The 20,906-nt window shown below is 40.6% G+C and overlaps 1 protein-coding gene across 5 annotated transcripts in view; it reads right to left on the bottom strand.

Moving 5' to 3' along the window:
* Nucleotides 1-16,210: 16,210 nt before the first annotated feature.
* LOC126425232 (spectrin beta chain) overlaps nucleotides 16,211-20,906 on the bottom strand; it is a 535,456-nt gene continuing 530,760 nt past the window's right edge. For all 5 annotated transcript variants that reach the window (XM_050088190.1, XM_050088188.1, XM_050088189.1 and 2 more), the window contains one exon: nucleotides 16,211-18,975. In XM_050088190.1, the coding sequence (XP_049944147.1) occupies nucleotides 18,972-18,975 (4 nt within the window). In that variant the 3' untranslated portion in view covers nucleotides 16,211-18,971. The remainder of the gene's footprint in view (nucleotides 18,976-20,906) is intronic.

Genomic DNA, 20,906 nt, shown 5'->3' with positions numbered 1-20,906 from the left:
TTATTGTTATTCACAATCCTTATATGCCTTTGTAGAGATTTCTGTAGGCATTCTAAGGAACCTGTTTGTGTATCCCAATCCAGTGGGTAAATCTTGGGATGTATTTGAGGCAGTTAGGATGGTACAGGTAATTTATCACACGTGTTGGAACAGTACAGTTTTAAAATCGCCTCCAATGTGAAAGCGAGTCCGACGACCACTATTAAGACTGTTTCAGAAGTGTTGTTGCAGCGTCGAGAAGTAATCCGAGTCTGTCAGTTAATGTCTCCTCACAAAATCAGTGGTGTAATACAGTGCTATTGAGATTACATCATCACGAAGATAGCTTGCAACAAACATCAAATTGGTGTTAACAGTACTATGCACTAAGATGTAAAAATGATTTTACATTATCATTTCACTTCAACCACACACAGTATATTAGGCAAATGCCAGCTACATTTTGTATATTACGAAAGATTAGTCAGCTGGGTTTTCATTCAGAAAGCTTGTCCAAATGTCGGTAGGTCACACAGAGATCGTGTTACACTCGTGTAAGAAGAAAAAATGCCCACCACCACTTTTGGATCAGACAGGAGCAAGATTGTGCTCTAACAAGACTGCAGTTCACCATTCTGCACAATTCACGTTCGCATCGGTCAGGATGCCACTGTTGTGTGAATACGGAATTGACAGGTTCAATATGGTCATAGGTGACACTGTGCACTACCTCAGTGCCCCACGAGGCGAGCAACTGAAAGGACAGGTGCGTAGTTTGCTCAGCCGTGCAGGCCAAATCACACCTCAAATCCTTGTTTGCAGCACAACAAGTACCTACGAATACAGTGTGGTGAAGTCGACTACTACAGGCCATTTATCACTGTAAAGCTGGCAATTGTCATCAAACCTCGAGCAGCCATGCACGTGTATAAGGTGTACCAGTCGCAGAAAACATTCTCTTGTACCATTACATTGTTGTTTACAGTTGCCAACCCACATCTATTCCTTCATTACCGATTCAACTAACACAGTGATAAGTTGTGTAATCGTATGTCCAAGTGAGCGGCAGTAATATAAAATGAACAGTGAGCTAGGTGAGAAAAAATTTACAATCAGTGCAAGGAAATGAGCCAGACTGTGAGTCAGCGCCACAGTCCCACAATGAGGCAGTTATCTGTGAGATACAACGTGTGATTGTAAAGTTTTAAGACTGGGCTTGTAAGTGTACAATGGTAGTACTTACATGCTACTGTGATGCATCTCCTTCAAAATAGTCCCCTTCTGATTGAACACACCGACTCTAACAGTGTTTCCACTTTTGGAAACATTCCTGGAAATTTTTTTCTGAAGTGTGTTACGGACGCTCTCCGTATTTGCCTGGATGTCTTCAATCGAGTCAAATCACTTCCCTTTCAGTGAAAATTTCAGTTTAGGAAACAGGTAAAATTCCACAGGGGCCAGATCAGGGGAATATGGTGGTTGTGGAAGCACAGGAAATTTTGAGTTTGGTCAAAAATGCAACGACGGAGAAGGCACGATCAGCCGGAGCATTGTCACGGTGTAGCATCCAACTCCTGTCTTTTCACAGTGCAGGCCTTTTCTTCCACACCTTTTCGCACAAACACTCAAGTACACATTTGTAGTACTCCTGGATAATTGTCTGTCCTCCAGGGCTAAATTCAAGATGCACAATACTGGTAGAATCGAAAAAAATCACCAACATTGTCTTCACCTTCGACTGACTGTGCCGTGCTTTTTTCGGTCGTGGTGAACCTGGAGTCTTCCACTGCAAAGACTGCACTTTGGTTCCAGGATCATATCCATATACCCATGATTTGTCATCTATATTTACCATATTTAACAAATCTGGGTCATTTTTAGTCTGATTAATCAGTTCTTGCACATTTCAAGTTGGTATTGTCTCTGGTCACTTGACAACACTTTTGGAATGAATTCTGCATACACTTGATGCACGTTTGGATCTTCAGTTAAAATTGACTGAACTGCATAGAAACTTAAATTAAGTTATCAGCCATCTCCCTAATTGTAAGTCTACGATTAGAGCACACTAAGTTGCGAACTTTTACAACATTTTCAATCGTTTTTGAGGTGTAAGAACAGCCAGACCATGGTTCATCTTCAAATGATTCACAGCCATTTTTGAATCTGTTGAACCAGACAAAAACATTTGACTGGGCCATACAATTATCTCCAAAAGCTGTTTTTAATGGATAGTTCGTAAGTCTCAGAAGCTGATTTCCTGGTTTTAAAATAAAATTTCACACAAACTCATTGCTCCGTTTTTACTTCCATTTTCACGCAGACAGAATCTAACAACAAGCACTCAACCAGCTGCCACAATGAACTGAACAAAGGAAATGCAGTTTTTCAAGGACAAGGCAATGACTCACTCCCCACCCTCCGTGTACCTGCCTGCCAAACCAGTAAGCAGTAGCAGACCCATTCTTAAAACTTTCCAATCATACCTCATAAGTAGTAATCAAAAAAGCAGTTGACAGGAATCTAATGCAACTGCTCCGTTTAATGCTTCAAGTGGGGCATTACAGTGGGATAACACTTATGGCCTGTAACAGAGTGATATAACGAAAGTTTATTTTATTACTGTTTAATTAAACAGCTATTTAACTCATTAATGTCAGATTATTTTAGTTTTTACTCATGCTTGTTTACCTTGATAACAAACACAGCTATTCTTTAGATGTGTACAAAGTACACAACGTGCCCACTCATGTTATGGAAAACAGTGCACCTGCTCGAGGTTTAAGACTGTTTTAGAAGCATGGCAGTGGTGAGAAGTGATCCAAGAACCCAGTAAAAGTTTCCTTAAATGATCAGTGGTGTAATGCACAGTCCAGTCACATTCATGTGCCCATGGCCTACGTTTGACATCAAAATGCAATAACTACTCTTCACAGACAGCACGTGGCAGCACTAACAGTGGAAGGTATATAAAGTATGCTGGAGAGGTTGAGGAGTGAGGGGGGGGGGGGACAGAAAACAGTACACTTATCATTGTAATGCGGAACAGAAGTAATATCTGACATCCAAAAAGGAGACAATCATTGCCTTTCAGGCCAAGGATAGAAGCATATCTGAAACAGCTGCGTTTTTAAAAAGTAGACCATGCAGCAGGGCAAAATAGTGTTATCCTGGACTGGCACCAAGTCAACTGTGGTGTACCACAATCCACAGATGACAGGGGTGAACGACAGCTGTGGAGATGTGTACAGGGAATAGATGTCTAGCGACTGACCGCCCATATCAACCAAGGGGCTACCGAAAGCGTATCCTCGATGACCATTCGGTGAACATTACTACGTATGAGCCTCCGAAGCAGGCACCTGGTTCATGCACCCTTGCTGACTGCTCTTCATCAGTGACGAAAACTTGAACTTGCAAGCGAGCACCGCAACTGTATGCCCACTGAGTGCAGACTGTTGGCCTTTGCAGATGAACCACTTTTTACACTCCACCAGACAGATGGCTGCTAGCACGTACAGTGCCAAACACGTGAAAGTAAGCACCTTACAACAATTGTCAGAAGGATCCAGGCCAGAGGAGGGTGTGTTATGGTCTGGGAAATGTTTTGTAGCGTTCCCTGGGTAATCTCATCATTCTGAAAGGCACAATGGTTCAGCACAAGTAAGCATCTATCCTTGCGGACCACATCCATATTCACTGCCATAATAGGATAATTATTCAGCATAACCACATGCAACACAGTATGTCCTGCTTCTTTTTGTAATTACTTACCATTCCTTTACTTATTCGGTTAAAACTGCATGGTGCTAATCACATCCACTATTGTGAAAATATGAAATTTACTCTGACATGACAAAAGTCACGGGTACCTCCTAATATCGTGCCAGACCTCCTTTTGACTGGCGTAGTGCAGTAACTCGATGTGGCGTGGACTCAGAAAGTCACTGGAAGTCCTCTGCAGAAATACTGAGACGTGCTGCCTCTACAACCATCCGTAAGTGTGAAAGTGTTGCCTCTGCAGAATTTTGTGCACGAACTCACCTCTCGACTCTGCACCGTAAATATTCAACAAGATTCAAGTCTGACAATCTGGATGGCCAAATCATTCACTCAAACTGTCCAGAATGTTCTTCAAACCAACCACGAGCAACTGTGGCCTGCTGACGTGGAGCGTTGTCATCCATAAAAATTCCTTGTTGTTTTGAAACGTGAAGACCACGAATAGCTGCAAATTTTCTCCAAGCAGCCGAACACAACCTTTTCCAATCGATGATCAATTCAGTTAGATCCGAGGACCCGTCCATTCCGTGTAAACACAGTCCACACCATTATGGAGCCATCACCAGCTTCCACAGTGCCGTGTTGACAACTTGGGTCCAAGGCTTTGTGGGATCTGTGCCGCACTCTAACACCACCGTCAGCTCCTACCAACTGAAATTGGGACTCGTCTGACCAGGCCACGGTTTTCCAGTCATCTAGGTTCCAATCGACCCAGTCACGAGCCAGGAGAGGCACTGCAAGCGATGTCGTGCTTTTAGCAAAAGAATTCACTTCGGTTGTCTGCTGCCGTAGCCCACTTACACCAAATTTCGCCACACTGTCCTAATCGATATGTTCACTGTCTGTTCTACATTGATTTTGGTGTTTATTTCACGGAGTGTTGCTTGTCTGTTAGCACTGACAACTTTATGCAAATGCAATCACTCTCAGTTGTTAAGTGAAGACTGTTGGCCACTGCGTTGTCTGCAGCGAGAGGTAATGCCTGAAATCTGGTATTCTCGGCACACTCTTGACGCTGTGAATCTCTGAATATTGAATTCCCTAATGATGAAATGGAATGTCCCGTGCATCTAGCTCCAATTAGCAGTCCGCACTCAAAGTCTGTTAATTCGCACTGTGCAGCCGTAATGATGTAGGAAACCTTTTCACATGAATCACCTGGGTACAAATGGCAGCTCCACCACTGAACTGCCCTCTTATACCTTGTGTACATACGTGCATTTTGCTATCGCCTGACTTTTTACCACCTCAGTGTGTATTCTGCAGGCTGAGCATAATGTTCTTTGCTACATTTGACGTAGTAGAATCAAAATCCAATGACAGTGCATTTGCAAGAGAAAATGAATTCTTGCAAACCATACATCTTGAGCATGTGCTCCTCTACACAGCCCCGTCTCATAAATGTACCCCACCCACCAGTAGCAATTACTAATTTCACACTATCTTCTTCATCCCTCCCTCCTCCTTCCTCTATGACTGCTCTTTGATGTCAGTGTGCAGAACTGGACTGTACAACTACAAAGGAGAAGAGAAACCTTGCATCATTAAGGTGCACATTACCTTTTTTCTTATAGAAGTATTAAAAGGACAGTACACAAAACCAGATAACTGCCTTTTATGGTTACCCAGGCATGCTTCATAAACTGCTCAGTTATTTTTATGTAACCCTGTTCACAGAAGATATATCCATACAAATCGCAGTTTTGATATGATGTGAGTGAGTTACTGTGGCAAAATGCACGTAATTAAATTAATATATTAAGGAAGCACAAGGTAACTGGATAACTTTTTTACATGATGTACAGAATCCTTTTCACTTTAAAGCCAGTTGTTTCTTATGTTTTATTCCAGATAATATTTAAAATAGTCTTTCATTATAGATTGAAATTTTCTTATTGAAATGCTCTGTTTGAAAAGCTCTCTAAATGAGTTAAAGAAAAATTCAAATGAAAAAATGCTATTCTCATCGACCCAGTTACCCAAGATTTTTGAGAGTAAATGGACCCAGCTAGTCTATATGCCATATAAGCAGTGTTAGTCTGATACGAAGTATTTATGCCAGTTGACAAACATTTAAGTTACACAGAAAAATCAGACTTACTTTAATAGTTCCGCTATTACCAGAGGAGTTCTATTGCAAGCAGTTGGTTATCGAAATAAAAGATTAGGGGGTTGTGGTGCAAGGCAGCAGCTTTGCAATTGTAAGATTGTGTTTCAGACCTATCTGGATCAAATTACGTGAAATGTGGTTCGTGTGTCCATTGTAAATTAATAATGCTAATCACTGAGCCAATATTGTTTAAAAAAAAGAGATCTCTGAGCCAGTTGTAAAAACTGTGGTCTCCACCCATACACATTCACTTGCTGACATGCAGTCTGTGTAGGGACACCTCTGTCAATTGCGGTGTTACATACCACTTCAGGAGAGTGACAAGTAATTCTACTTTAACCTTTCCAACGAATGATACCTGTGAATAATAAAATGATATAATAAATTATTATACAGGAGGATGCACTTATTGTGTGACATGTTTTATTTATTTTTCATGTGGCGAGTCAGTTCAAGGGATGGAGAAATCTTCAAGGAGGGGTGGCAGTAGCTTCATGGGAGCAATAACCTGTATGGGTGTTTGTGGACAATACACATATATTAGGCCCAGGTTTGCGTAGGATGTCGATACTGTAATAAAAGCTGCTAGCAAACAAAGCTGGGATCAATTTGGGAACACAAAAGGAGGTAATAATTGATTATTCATTCAATTTTTTTGGATCATGAGCTTATTGTAATTGTACTGGAGGATTCCACATACTTAGCTGAAGGAATGTATTAAGATATTGGAGAAGAGTCTTATTTAGCTTTGAAACTGGATATTATGCTAAATATTTATTTTCCAGTAAAGACAGCAGAATTTGAAGCTGTAGTACATAAATTGACACAGTCATGGTTGAGAAGAAGGTAAGCAATATAATATTCAGTATTGACTGCTCCAGATAAAATCTGCACTTCGTGAAACAACCAGCAAGGAAACCTTACTTGATCCAGTTTCCCATAACATACTTTCCTTTAAAAACACAAACCATCAGCTAAAAAACAAAAGAGGAAAGTCCACTGGACCTGACGGGATACCAATTCAATTCTACACAGAGTACGCGAAAGAACTTGCCCCCCTTCTAACAGCCGTGTACCGCAAGTCTCTAGAGGAACGGAGAGTTCCAAATGATTGGAAAAGAGCACAGATAGTCCCAGTCTTCAAGAAGGGTCGTCGAGCAGATGCGCAAAACTAAAGACCTATATCTCTTACGTCGATCTCTTGTAGAATTTTAGAACATGTTTTTTGCTCGCGTATCATGTCATTTCTGGAAACCCAGAATCTACTATGTAGGAATCAACATGGATTCTGGAAACAGCGATCGTGTGAGACCCAACTCGCCTTATTTGTTCATGAGACCCAGAAAATATTAGATACAGGCTCCCAGGTAGATGCTATTTTTCTTGACTTCCGGAAGGCGTTCGATACAGTTCCGCACTGTCGCCTGATAAACAAAGTAAGAGCCTACGGAATATCAGACCAGCTGTGTGGCTGGATTGAAGAGTTTTTAGCAAACAGAACACAGCATGTTGTTATCAATGGAGAGACGTCTACAGACGTTAAAGTAACCTCTGGCGTGCCACAGGGGAGCGTTATGGGACCATTGCTTTTCACAATATATATAAATGACTTAGTAGATAGTGTCGGAAGTTCCATGCGGCTTTTCGCGGATGATGCTGTAGTATACAGAGAAGTTGCAGCATTAGAAAATTGTAGCGAAATGCAGGAAGATCTGCAGCGGATAGGCACTTGGTGCAGGGAGTGGCAACTGTCCCTTAACATAGACAAATGTAAGGTTTTGCGAATACATAGAAAGAAGGGTCCTTTATTGTATGATTATATGATAGCGGAACAAACACTGGTAGCAGTTACTTCTGTAAAATATCTGGGAGTATGCGTGCGGAACGATTTGAAGTGGGATGATCATATAAAATTAATTGTTGGTAAGGCGGGTACCAGGTTGAGATTCATTGGGAGAGTGCTTAGAAAATGTAGTCCATCAACAAAGGAGGTGGCTTACAAAACACTCGTTCGACCTATACTTGAGTATTGCTCATCAGTGTGGGATCCGTACCAGATCGGTCTGACGGAGGAGATAGAGAAGATCCAAAGAAGAGCGGCGCGTTTCGTCACAGGGTTATTTGGTAACCATGATAGCGTTACGGAGATGTTTAATAAAATCAAGTGGCAGACTCTGCAAGAGAGGCGCTCTGCATCGCGGTGTAGCTTGCTCGCCAAGTTTCGAGAGGGTGCGTTTCTGGATGAGGTATCGAATATATTGCTTCCCCCTACTTACACCTCCCGAGGAGATCACGAATGTAAAATTAGAGAGATTAGAGCGCGCACGGAGGCTTTCAGACAGTCGTTCTTCCCGCGAACCATACGCGACTGGAACAGGAAAGGGAGGTAATGACAGTGGCATGTAAAGTGCCCTCCGCCACACACCGTTGGGTGGCTTGCGGAGTATCAATGTAGATGTAGATGTAGAAGACTAGACTGTTTTCTCGCACAGAACTACCACTAGCCTTATGTCTATTTTTTTATGCCACTTGCAATACCTCTAGTTCTAGAGGGATCATGTGAAAATGAAATTTCATCACAATTGTGTATCTGTTCTGGATTTCCCCATAAATTTAGTTGGGTTGACCTAATCACAATGAGAATGTTCAATACACAGAATTTCCTTTATGGAAAGTGAGTGCCTTTTCTTTTACAGCACATCTTCAGACTACAGCCCGAAACTATTTTTGCCCATTTTTTTGGATTATGTTTGACAGTTTTTCTTCATCTTTTGGAGATAGATAGGGTGATACCACAACTGCCTCTATTTCTCATTATGTGTGCCCCTTCCTTTTAACATAATGGTTCAATACAAAGCGAGGGATATTGTAGAAAACTAAAAAAGGTAGTCTTATTTCTATTTCTCCCACCACCTAGCACTTGATTAAAGGTCTTCAGCATTAACTAAATCCAGCCCCTTTCTGTAGTTTCCTCCTGTACGTCCACAACATGACACATGGTGATTAAAAGTTGTGTTCATTTTATCATGTAGCTTATCTTGAAATTTTAATCCACATTTAATAATTGCAGGAGGTCAATTTTTTTAATGGGATAACAGACCCTTTGGGGGAATTGGTGCACATGACCCTGTTATCCTAAGCATATGACTGTTGCTCCATGTCATAATTGGGACTACCCACTCTAGAGGTAAAAAACACTAACTAATGAATCAGAGCAAGCACTCATGTGAGAAATGTATTGTCTACATAATTGTAGTAGTAGCAGCAGCAGTAATAATATTTGGTTTTTGTCAAAATCAAATCTCCCACTGCACCATATTGTTACGGAGGTAAACAGTTGAAAACTTTCCAGCCAAGCTATATCTAACAATTGCTTACGAATGAGATTCAGTGTGTCATTTTACAAAGATAAAACACTTAATTCCATTCTGGCAACACTATAAGAAATAAATAAGCACCTATTCCTTGGGGGAAAAAACAAGGACCACCAAGGTCCAGTTACTCTATGCATCTTTATCCCATTAACAGAATCTTAGCTATTTCTCACCTTATTTAAGGAACTTTTCTGAAAGATTAGAACACACACTCAAGTATTAAGAAAGATCCCATTTGTTTGAGAGTTACGACTTTGGTGTTGGGGGAGGGGTGGGGGCGGGGGGTTGAATCACAGCATACATACTCCAATTAAAAACTGAAATAAGGAATATCCTAAATAAGATCTGACTATTAATGCAAGTACATTTTATTTAAGTATATGTTAAACTGACTTCACCCTATGAAATATTATTGTATTACAGTGTCAATGGCAATAAAGTATCTTAATTCATTTATTTCAGTGACAGTACTTTTCAATGGGGTTTCCCGAAATTTTTTGATTCAGCCGCAAACTCCATCACATCATTAACAAGATATTTAATATGGTATAATAGGTTGTTCAATACACATATACCTATGTATACAGCTCCTTTGTGGCACAAAAAGTCTTTTTTGGTCTTAATATTTTATTCGTGTTTTGCACAATGTTTTGTTGTTTCCAATATGTCTTTTTCCTCAAAAGATGTGAATGAATATATGTAGTGAGCAACAATTTCCAAAATACCAAGATTCTTATGAAGTCGTATCAAATAATGCAGTATAAACCCTACTTTCCAGAATTACAGCAGATTTTGTAGATTAGTTAGCATTTGATTCCTAATGTACAATTTCACAATACTAATTAATCTGTTGTGGGAATTGCAAACCTCAGCTTCATTGCTACCATGAACTAGTGATAACTGTCCTCCATTTCATTAAAAGCTTCTGATTTTGCCATAATGCAAAAATATTGCTACAGCAGTAACTATTATTTTGAAATTATGATGTAACTTAGCAAACGAAAGCATTGGTATGTTGATAGACACACAAACACACACACAAAATTCAAGCTTTCGCAACCAACGGTTGCTTCATCAGGAAAGAGGGAAGGAGAGGGAAAGACGAAAGGATGTGGGTTTTAAGGGAGAGGGTAAGGAGTCATTCCAATCCTGGGAGCAGAAAGACATACCTTAGGGGAAAAAAAAGGACAGGTATACACTCGCGCACACACACATATCCATCCGCACATATACAGACACAAGCAGACACATGTAAAGGCAAAGAATTTGGGCAGAGATGTCAGTCAAGGCGGAAGTACAGAGGCAAAGATGTTGTTGAATGACAGGTGAGGTACGAGCGGCGGCAACCTCCGGAAAAGCAACTCACTCACCCTCCACAACCTTTCCAGCAAACCTCAATCTCCTCTCATTGCACACAGACCCAGTCTCTCCCATCTACTCAATCTCCCACTTCCAGCTCCACTCCCCCCAAAACCTCAAAATTCTAATCAACACAATCTGGAACCACAACACACTAATTCAGTAGTTAACCTTTCCTCCAAACCTCTCTCCCAATCCGAAACCTCTGTTCTATCCAAAGGCCTCACCTTCAGCCCTACCCCCAAATTCAACCAAACAGCCCTCGTCAAAGATTTACTGTCCTACACTCTTACTCTCTGCTAGAAATAACACTTTGCCATGAAGAAAAATAATCCTAATCCTACTCCTAATGATCCAACTCCCCAAGACACTATCCAAACTGAACCCTCCTGGAACAGTTCCGTTCTCCGTCACAGTGGGACCCACCTCTTCCTCAAAATCACCCTCTCCAAACCTTCCAGGAATTTCTCACTTCCAGCCTTGCTTCTCAATCCTCCTTCAAAAACCTTAATCCCACTCCCAACATCACCACTGCTGAAGCCCAGGCTATCTGTGATCTGAAGGCTGACCGATCCATCGTCATTCTTCTGGCGGACAAGGGTTCCACGACTGTGGTATTTGATCATCGGGAATATGTGGCTGAGGGACTGCGTCAGCTTTCAGACAACACTACATACAAAGTTTGCCAAGGTAATCCCATTCCTGATGTCCAGGCGGAGCTTCAAGGAATCCTCAGAACCTTAGGCCCCCTACAAAACCTTTCACCTGACTCCATCAACCTCCTGACCCCACTGACACCCCGCACCCCTACCTTCTACCTACTTCCTAAAATTCACAAACCCAATCATCCCGGCCGCCCCATTGTAGCTGGTAACCAAGCCCCCACAGAATGTATCTCTGCCTACGTAGATCAACACCTTCAACCCATTACATGCAGTCTCCCATCCTTCATCAAAGACACCAACCACTTTCTCGAACGCCTGGAATCCTTACCCAATCTGTTACCCCCGGAATCCATCCTTGTAACCATTGATGCCACTTCCTTATACACAAATATTCTGCACATCCAGGGCCTCACTGCGACGGAGCACTTCCTTTCACGCCGATCACCTGCCACCCTACCTAAAACCTCTTTCCTCATTACCTTAGCCAGCTTCATCCTGACTCACAACTTCATCACTTTCGAAGGCCAGACATACTAACAATTAAGGGAACAACCATGGGTACCAGGATGGCCCCCCCCTCGTACGCCAACCTATTTATGGGTCGCTTAGAGGAAGCCTTCTTGGTTACCCAGGCCTGCCAACCCAAAGTTTGGTACAGATTTATTGATGACATCTTCATGATCTGGACTCACAGTGAAGAAGAACTCCAGAATTTCCCTCCAACCTCAACTCCTTTGCTTCCATCAGATTCACCTGGTCCTACTCCAAATCCCATGCCACTTTCCTTGACATTGACCTCCATCTGTCCAATGGTCAGCTTCACACATCCGTCCACATCAAACCCACTAACAAGCAACAGTACCTCCATTATGACAGCTGCCACCCATTCCATATCAAACGGTCCTTCCCTACAGTTTAGGTCTTCGTGGCAAACGAATCTGCTCCAGTCCTGAATCCCTGAACCATTACACCAATAACCTGAAAACAGCTATCACATCCCGCAACTACACTCACAACCTGGTACAGAAGCAAATAGCTAGAACCACTTCCTCATAATAGAACCTCCCACAGAAGAACCCCAAAAGTGCCCCACTTGTGACAGGATACTTTCCAGGATTGGATCAGACTCTGAATGTGACTCTCCAGCAGGGATACGACTTCCTCAAATCCTGCCCTGAAATGAGATCCATCCTTCATGAAATCCTCCCCACTCCACCAAGAGTGTCTTCCCGCCGTCCACCTAACCTTCATAACCTCTTGGTTCATCCCTATGAAATCCCCAGACCACCTTCCCTACCCTCTGGCTTCTACCCTTGTAACCGCTCCCGGTGTAAAACCTGTCCCATGCACCCTCCCACCACCACCTACTCCAGTCCTGTAACCCGGAAGGTGTACACAATCAAAGGCAGAGCCACGTGTGAAAGCATGCACGTGATTTACCAACTGACCTGCCTACACTGTGAATCTTTCTACGTGGGAATGACCAGCAACAAACTGTCCATTCGCATGAATAGACACAGGCAGACAGTGTTTGTTGGTAATGAGGATCACCCTGTGGCTAAACATGCCTTGGTGCACGGCCAGCACGTCTTGGCACAGTGTTACATTGTTCGAGTTATCTGGATACTTCCACTAACACCAACCTATCCGAACTCCGGAGATGGGAACCTGCCCTTCAATATATCCTCTCTTCCCGTTACCCACCAGGCCTCAACCTCCGCTAATTTCAAGTTGCCGCCGCTCATACCTCACCTGTCATTCAACAACATCTTTGCCTCTGTACTTTCGCCTCAACTGACATCTCTGCCCAAATTCTTTGCCTTTACATGTCTGCTTGTATACCTGTCCTTTTTCCCCCCTAAGGTAAGTCTTTCCGCTCCCGGGATTGGAATGACTCCTTACCCTCTCCCTTAAAACCCACATCCTTTTGTCTTTCCCTCTACTTCCCTCTTTCCTGATGAAGCAACCGTTGGTTGCGAAAGCTTGAATTTTGTGTGTGTGTTTGTGTGTCTATCAACATACCAACGCTTTCGTTTGGTAAGTTACATCATCTTTGTTTTTATATAAACAAAGATTCTGTAACTTAGCAAACGAAAATGTTGGTACGTTGATAGAAACAATAACAAACACAAACACACACACAAATTTCAAGCTTTCGCAACCCATGGTTGCTTTTTCAGGAAAGAGGGAAAGACGAAAGGATGTGGGTTTTAAGGGAGAGGGTAAGGAGTCATTCCAATCCCAGGAGTGGAAAGACTTACCTTGGGGGGAAAAAGGGACAGGTATGTCTGCTTGTGTCTGTTAAGTGCGGATGAATATATATATATATATATATTTATCAAAAAACAAAGATGATGTGACTTACCAAACGAAAGCGCTGGCAGGTCGAAAGACACACAAACAAAAACAGACACACACACAAAATTCAAGCTTTCGCAACAAACTGTTGCCTCATCAGGAAAGGGGGAAGGAGAGGGAAAGACGAAAGGATGTGGGTTTTAAGGTGGGTGTGTGTGTGTGTGTGTGTGTGTGTGTGTGTGTGTGTGTGTGTGTGTGTGTGTGTGTATCAACATACCAACACTTTCGTTTGGTAAGTTACAGAATCTTTGTTTTTAGATATATTTTTCCCACTATTATATATACATATATATGATGAATGACAGCTGTGTTTTCATAGTTTGAACTTCTAAACCTTTTGCACCTCTGTTAAAATTAACAAGATGAGGAAAATTTTTCACTAATGCACTTGGGTAATAATTAATTAATTACTTCTCAGTATTGACAACCCTAAGGATAAAATGCTAGCTTCGCAGTTCATCTCCAATGGCTGCTATCAGCAACGTATTATCTTTTATTCACTGCTGCACACGTTTCTTAGAGTTTCGCCTCATATCACTCAGAATGTCTGCCACATAGATGCATTTGTCAGGGTCTCCTCATCACAGCTTTGGTGTAATGTCAAAGCATGTAAGCCCCTATGTATTGCCCACTGAAGCCTTATGTTAATTTTCTCAGCAGAGGTACACCACTGTATTATTTCATACAGTTATTGTTCCTTTCTTCTCCAGCTAACTGAAGGCCACACTGGTCCAAAGGAGTTTAATACTTTTCGTTTAAAACTTAACAGTTTCTTGTCAAATGCCTTATGGTACTTTTGTTTAGTTTCCATAGAGCACTATTGGATCTTGGGTTATTAATAGCCACGATGCCACAGCGTAGGTGCAAGTATTCAAGTTGGCACTACGACCGACACCGACGATAGTGCCCTCTAACAGGCACTGTGCAGGTTTACGAGCTCCGCTACAGATTCTGCCCCATTTCATCAGTAGGCAGCCAGGAAACATCGTTTCAGCTTAGTTTTCTATCGAGACTTTGCATCAGTTACGATGGATCTATGACGTCGCACCTACGTGCTCATCATCTAAAGTTATGTAATATGTTTGCATATGTTTACACACTAGTAAAGGTGCTTTAACTGTATTTGCAGTACTGATGTGTTTTACCTTTTCCTGCTCCTACTCACTTCCTACATTCGGCCTACCCTTCAGTTTACTGGAGCAGACCCACATGCCGCCTTCTACGCGGGATACAAAAGATCAATTTTTCAATTAGCTTTTATATCAATTTCACTGGATACAGAGCTCAAAGGTATGAATTAAGCTCTGGTATATTAAGAATCATTGTTTTGTATCCTTGGCAACACTGGTTTTATATGCGTTAGACTGAATTCAAAGGTACCTTTCCATACTTAACATTTCATCACCTATAGTGGGAGAAATCATCAGAGGCTATAAGTGTTCATAAGTTAATTTTGAAACAAACTTTTTTAGCTAACAAAGCTGCTTACCTGCTTATCAGTAACCGTGCAATGGTTGGGTTGTGATACCGTCCAACCACTACCGAGTATTGTGGATTTGCGCCAAAGCGTGTTACAGAGCTTGTACAGCAGAAGATGGTTCTGCTTTATTCAGCATTAAAGGCCACAACTTGTCTACTTCAGACCTCTTTTTCTGTTAATGTTGTTTCCTTACATTTGAAAAGTAACTAACAAGAGCTTTATAGTATCCAAGATGTCTCCAGTAGCAGGAGAATGGAAACTTGCCGCAGACCATGGCCTATTTCTTTTGTCACCTAGTATACAAACACCAGACGTGAAACCCTGCCCTCTCTGCATCAACCTACTCCCAAATCCCCAACTTCCAGTGGAGCACTCTAGGAAGCATCGTCACATACCATCAACATATATTTTTTTGGCTTTTCACTGCGGTATTTAAAAGGGTTAATCTTTTGCCATGGTAAAATTTAACTTTAACGAGGATTTCAGATCTACAACTTATATAATCATAAAAAGATGTTCAGAAGTTAAAAGTGAAACTATACAGATTGTGTCAAAATAAAATGTAAAATATAGTGATATATTGTAAGGAGGAAGTAGTAGTTCACTCTCGAACTCATTGTGAGATAGGTCCCTGGATTGCAACACTGCTTCCAGTTCTGCCAGGTCTTTTACATTAATTGAATATATCAAATGTGGTCCCTCATTAGAGTTGCTATCTTTTCCATTTTCATTCACTTCTCATATAATTTCCTAACTATTATTGCAAACAGCTTGGAGGAAATAGCACCTCTTCATGTATATGTTAAACAATTTGGCCACTGCCTCCTCCCATGTTTTTTCAATAATTCACATCTGATCATATACTTGCCATGCTTGTTGCACCGCACCCCCCCCCCCCCCCCCCCCATTAAGTTTCTTGGTAAACCATATTCCTTAGAAAAAATAAACAAATAATGTCAAAATATGTCTGTTAAGCCTGATGGTAAATATCTGATATATATTTTATCTCCTAACCTGAACCCTTTAGCTCTACAACATATGGTTTTAGTCCTTTTAATGGGGTGGTGGTGGTGGTGATAATAATGATAATAATACACCAAAGTAGAAAATGTGGCATTTATTCATTTATACATATCAATATATATATTTATTTTACTTGAAAGCAGAATATAACATTCTTCCAACAATACATATACATAACTTCTTGTTTTTAATCAAGTGTGGTTTCTAGTTTCCTTACATACAAACGTCCAAATCTGAGCCGAAAGTCTACGTTGAGGATGGAAACTGTGGCTCAAGAGGAAACTGGCGAGGGCCAACTGGAAACTGAGGAAAGACACACCTCTAGTGGCCAACAGTACGAGCGAGCGAGAGAGAGAGAGTGCTGTGTCGAGCCTGTGCCAAAAGTTCAGTTCTGTCGTGTTGTTGACAAATACATAAAGATGTAGGGAAAAGTTCAAAAAAGAAGCTACAGTATCCTTCAAAATACGCAATGCTGCTTTACTACGTGTGAAACTTTCTTCTCCTGCCTGGATTAAAAGCAGGAATGCAGTGATTATAATATTCTCAAGTATAAACAACATTCAGTCAGATTAGAGCTCAAAAGTTTCAGTAAGAGTTTGTCAATCCAGACCTCATTTTCGAGTGTAAAAATGTGCCTGCCATGGTGCACAATCATGAACTAATAAAGTAATAACCGCAAATTTATTCTGAACCACTCACACATTCACATACTTCATTTATTCCAGCAAAGCTAAGTAACAATACAAATACAAAATTAAACATTTTGTTTGAGATGACCGTTTTTCCACGATATCCGCACTGTGACACACAAGATTCCAAATCTGAAATTAGACAGTTATATGGGAACTGATTATAAAAAAGACCAAGGAACGACTGTCATGCCTAGCATACTGTAGACAAGTGGACAACAAATCTACATTGTATGTGGCACTAGGCTATTCCCTGTTCAGAACATCCCCAGCCAGCACCCAATGCAACTTCTTTTACACCCAGTTCAACAAAAAGCACCAATGCCATTAGTATCCATTACTCCAGCAATTAATAGTGCAGCATAGCCCCTGTCAATTTACTATACATTTCTCTCTCCTCTTCTTTCAACTGTGTTCACAGTTTGTATAAAACCTTTAGACATTACATCATCCAGAGGGAAACAGATGATAAAAGTACTTAATGTTTTCGCTTGTGCAAGTGTAGTAGCTTTGGAACATTTTCATCCAGAAATGTTGTACTACTGCTAAACCTTCCTCGATTTCCTCATTCTTGAATTGTTAATAAACCTCTGGCAGAGAGTAGAATAGGAACTCTGATCAAAAAGTATGAATTTTTACAAGATTAGTTAATATAACTAGCTTGTAAAGCTTCTTTCACTATGTAACTCTATACATATTACTGAATGAAATATAGAAACAAGTATTTGACAGACACGCAATAATGCCAGTCTCTTAAAACCTGCGTTCATTGTCTGTGGGGCTTCGCATGTACCCCGTTCCCAATTTTAAGATCAGTACTACACTGCACTTGCACAAGGAAAATAAATATGCTACCAACCATCAGAGTGCACACTGATGTCCAGTATTTTAGAATATAAGAAATAAAAACCAATTATTCAACCTGTGATGAATATGGAGGGAGGAATGAGAAAAGGCACTATACATGTAGAATCCCATTTGCAAACTTGCAACTGGAAGGATTATTGTAAATAAGCTAATATTAATTGAGAAAAGGAAACAAAATTTGGACTGCTTGTCTCCACAATCAATTTCGCATTTTCCAGAAGGTTGGGCAGTTTCAAAATATATGTATTAGCTTTAACGTTCAATAAGGTACATTACTGTATTTTATTAACATTATAGTAAAGAAATTAAAATTATTTCTATTTACTGTTAACATTTAAATGCAAAAACAGTTTTTTGTTGACACACAGTTTTTATAAGCATCTATAATTTTGTAAGAATTTTAACATTTATGTCAAAAATGAATTTATGGGAACAATGGCTCTATGATCTATGTACAATCAGTTGCATGTGTTCTCCAGAAGTTCAATTAAAATAAGATTTTTTACATATTAAAAATAAAGATACAGCTGAAGTATGTCTCCATAAGCAGTCACAAATTTCAGTATAAACTTTACCACATAAAAGCATATATAAAAATTCTTTCTTTATATTTATATATATATATATATATATACACACAATATACTTTTGTTTTAAGATGAATTTAATGACCAACATTTAACTGTAAGCCTAAGAAATCATAAAAAATAAAGCAAAGTTTTTTACAATATGAAAATTAATGCTGTGAATGTATACCTGGCTCACCCATAGTCATGTTCATTAAAAATAAACTGCAACCTAAACCAAGCTGTCCAGCACATTCCACCAGAAAAGTTCACTGCACTATGAAAGTTGGTAAACCAACAAACAGATGTGAGCCAAAGCATAATCTGAGAATCAAATGGAAGTTCGGCAGCTAATCCTGCAATTCACGTACTCCGAGTAGAGTTTGCTCTACTAAAACTAATTTTTAAAAGTTCTCTTTAACACTTTTCCTTATAACTTCATGAACATGACTGCCAAATATCATGAAAGTATGATTCAAAAATACATAAAGTGGTGAATGTTCCATTTTAAGCAAGTGACGGCTCCCATAATGCAACACGCTTACATGTTCCCTTGCAGACATTCTGTGAATGTGTTCTCTTCCAAGTGGACTGCATGTTGAATCCCTGATGAAGCATAATAAACACAGCATACCACTGCTCCATTTAATGGAATCTGGGTGCACCCATAGCAGAGTCTCTCTGGCGAGCCTTCCGATTCTTTCTTCACACACTACCATTAACTGCAACATTGTTAAAAATTTGCAATAAGAACAGAAATGCAGTAGCCCAGTAAAACTTTAAACAGGAATCAATGAGAAAGCAACTACACAAATACTACACACCAAACAGCTAATAAGCACTACTGACGTTTACAATTCCGATTATTTGTGAGGGAGCTATATTTAGAGAAGTGCAAGCAGTAACACTGTATTTCACATTCCTGGGTTATTTGTAAAGGAAAAAACATATTGAATGTTCAGTGGCAAGGAGGGGGGGGTTGATTTGGGGAAAGGGACCAAATAGCGATGTCCTCGGTCACATCGGATTAGGGAAGGGTGGGGACGGACATTGGCCATGCCCTTTTGAAGAAACTATCCCCACATTTGCAGGAAGCGATTTAGGGAAATCACGGAAAATCTACATCAGGGTGGCCGGACGTTGGTTTGAACAGTCATCCTCCCAAATGCGAATGCAGTGTGCTAACCACTGCACTACCTTGCTTGGTAGAGGAGGAGGAGGAGGAGGAGGAGGAGGAGGAGGAAGGGAGGGAGGGAGGGAGGGAGGGGGGGGGAGAGAGAGAGAGAGAGAGAGAGAGAGAGAGAGAGAGCGCTACAAGAGTGTATTTAAAATTCATACTAAATTTATATTCAACACTGTACATATAGATGTAACTTAAATTGTAGAATGGATTCACATATTTTAATTATATTACAAGAGAGAATTAGTCCTTTGCTCGTCTTGAGGGAGATGAACAATTTTTTAAAAAAAAAAAAAAAAAAAAAAAAAAAAACCCCACACCATTCCCGTACCCTTTGAACAGGGATATCAGACACCTTATCGGTATGCATTGAAAATATAACTTCATGTTGATAGAATGATGATCATCATCAACACTGTCAACACCAGTCTGACATATTCTATAAAAAGTATTTCAATAATTACATGTCAAGTTAATTTCATCTCCTGCCAGATTTCTCATTTAAAAGGTAGACCACCATTTTGTTTTTACACTGTACTGAATGAAAAAGGAATTTTGTATACAGGAAACTTCCAAGGAGACTAAACTATCAGTACACAGTTCCTTAAACCAATACAATGTACAATGAACAATCATTCAGAAATGAAAATGTTCGAATTAGGAAAGTGTCAGAGGCAAATGAGTGAAGGACTACAAAAAACTGCATGGCAAGGGTTGACCAAACTAATGTGTGTAACTCAAATTGCTTTTAATAATTTAAGAGCAGCCTGTTTGCAACTATATTATGCAACTGCACGAGAATCTAAATACACGGATGAAACAAAATCACTTCTTTAGTGCAACTAGTTCATTTCTGTAACCATTATGGTTAACTTGTTGTACCAAATGCTCCACTTTACAATCAGTTAAGCCCAGTTTGGCTTCGACAGTAGTTAATTACTCTGTTCAAATTTTAATTCAGTGAGTGATTATAAAAACAAAGATGATTTAACTTACCAAACGAAAGCATTGGTATATTGACACACACACACACACACACACACACACACACACACACACACACACACACACAAAATTCAAGCTTTCGCAACCCACGGTTGCTCCATCAGGAAAGAGGGAAGGAGAGGGAAAGATGAAAGGATTTGGGCTTTAAGGGAGAGGGTACGGAGTCATTCCAATCCTGGGAGCGGAAAGACTTACCCTCTCCCTTAAAACCCACATCCTTTCGTCTTTCCCTCTCCTCCCTCTTTCCTGATGAAGCAACCGTGGGTTGCGAAAGCTTGTGTGTGTGTGTGTGTGTGTGTGTGTGTGTGTGTGTGTGTGTATCAACATACCAATGCTTTCGTTTGGTAAGTTACATCATCTTTGTTTTTAGATAAATTTTGCCCATGTGAAATGTTTCCCTCTCCCAGCAGCCATCAACTATGGTTGTACTTTACTACCCAGCACCCCTTTTGGGAAGGGCTAACCACA

The sequence above is a fragment of the Schistocerca serialis genome, chromosome 10 (assembly GCF_023864345.2).
Source record: "Schistocerca serialis cubense isolate TAMUIC-IGC-003099 chromosome 10, iqSchSeri2.2, whole genome shotgun sequence".
Classification (NCBI taxonomy): Eukaryota; Metazoa; Arthropoda; class Insecta; order Orthoptera; family Acrididae; genus Schistocerca; species Schistocerca serialis.
This window is presented reverse-complemented; position numbering and strand designations above follow the sequence as displayed.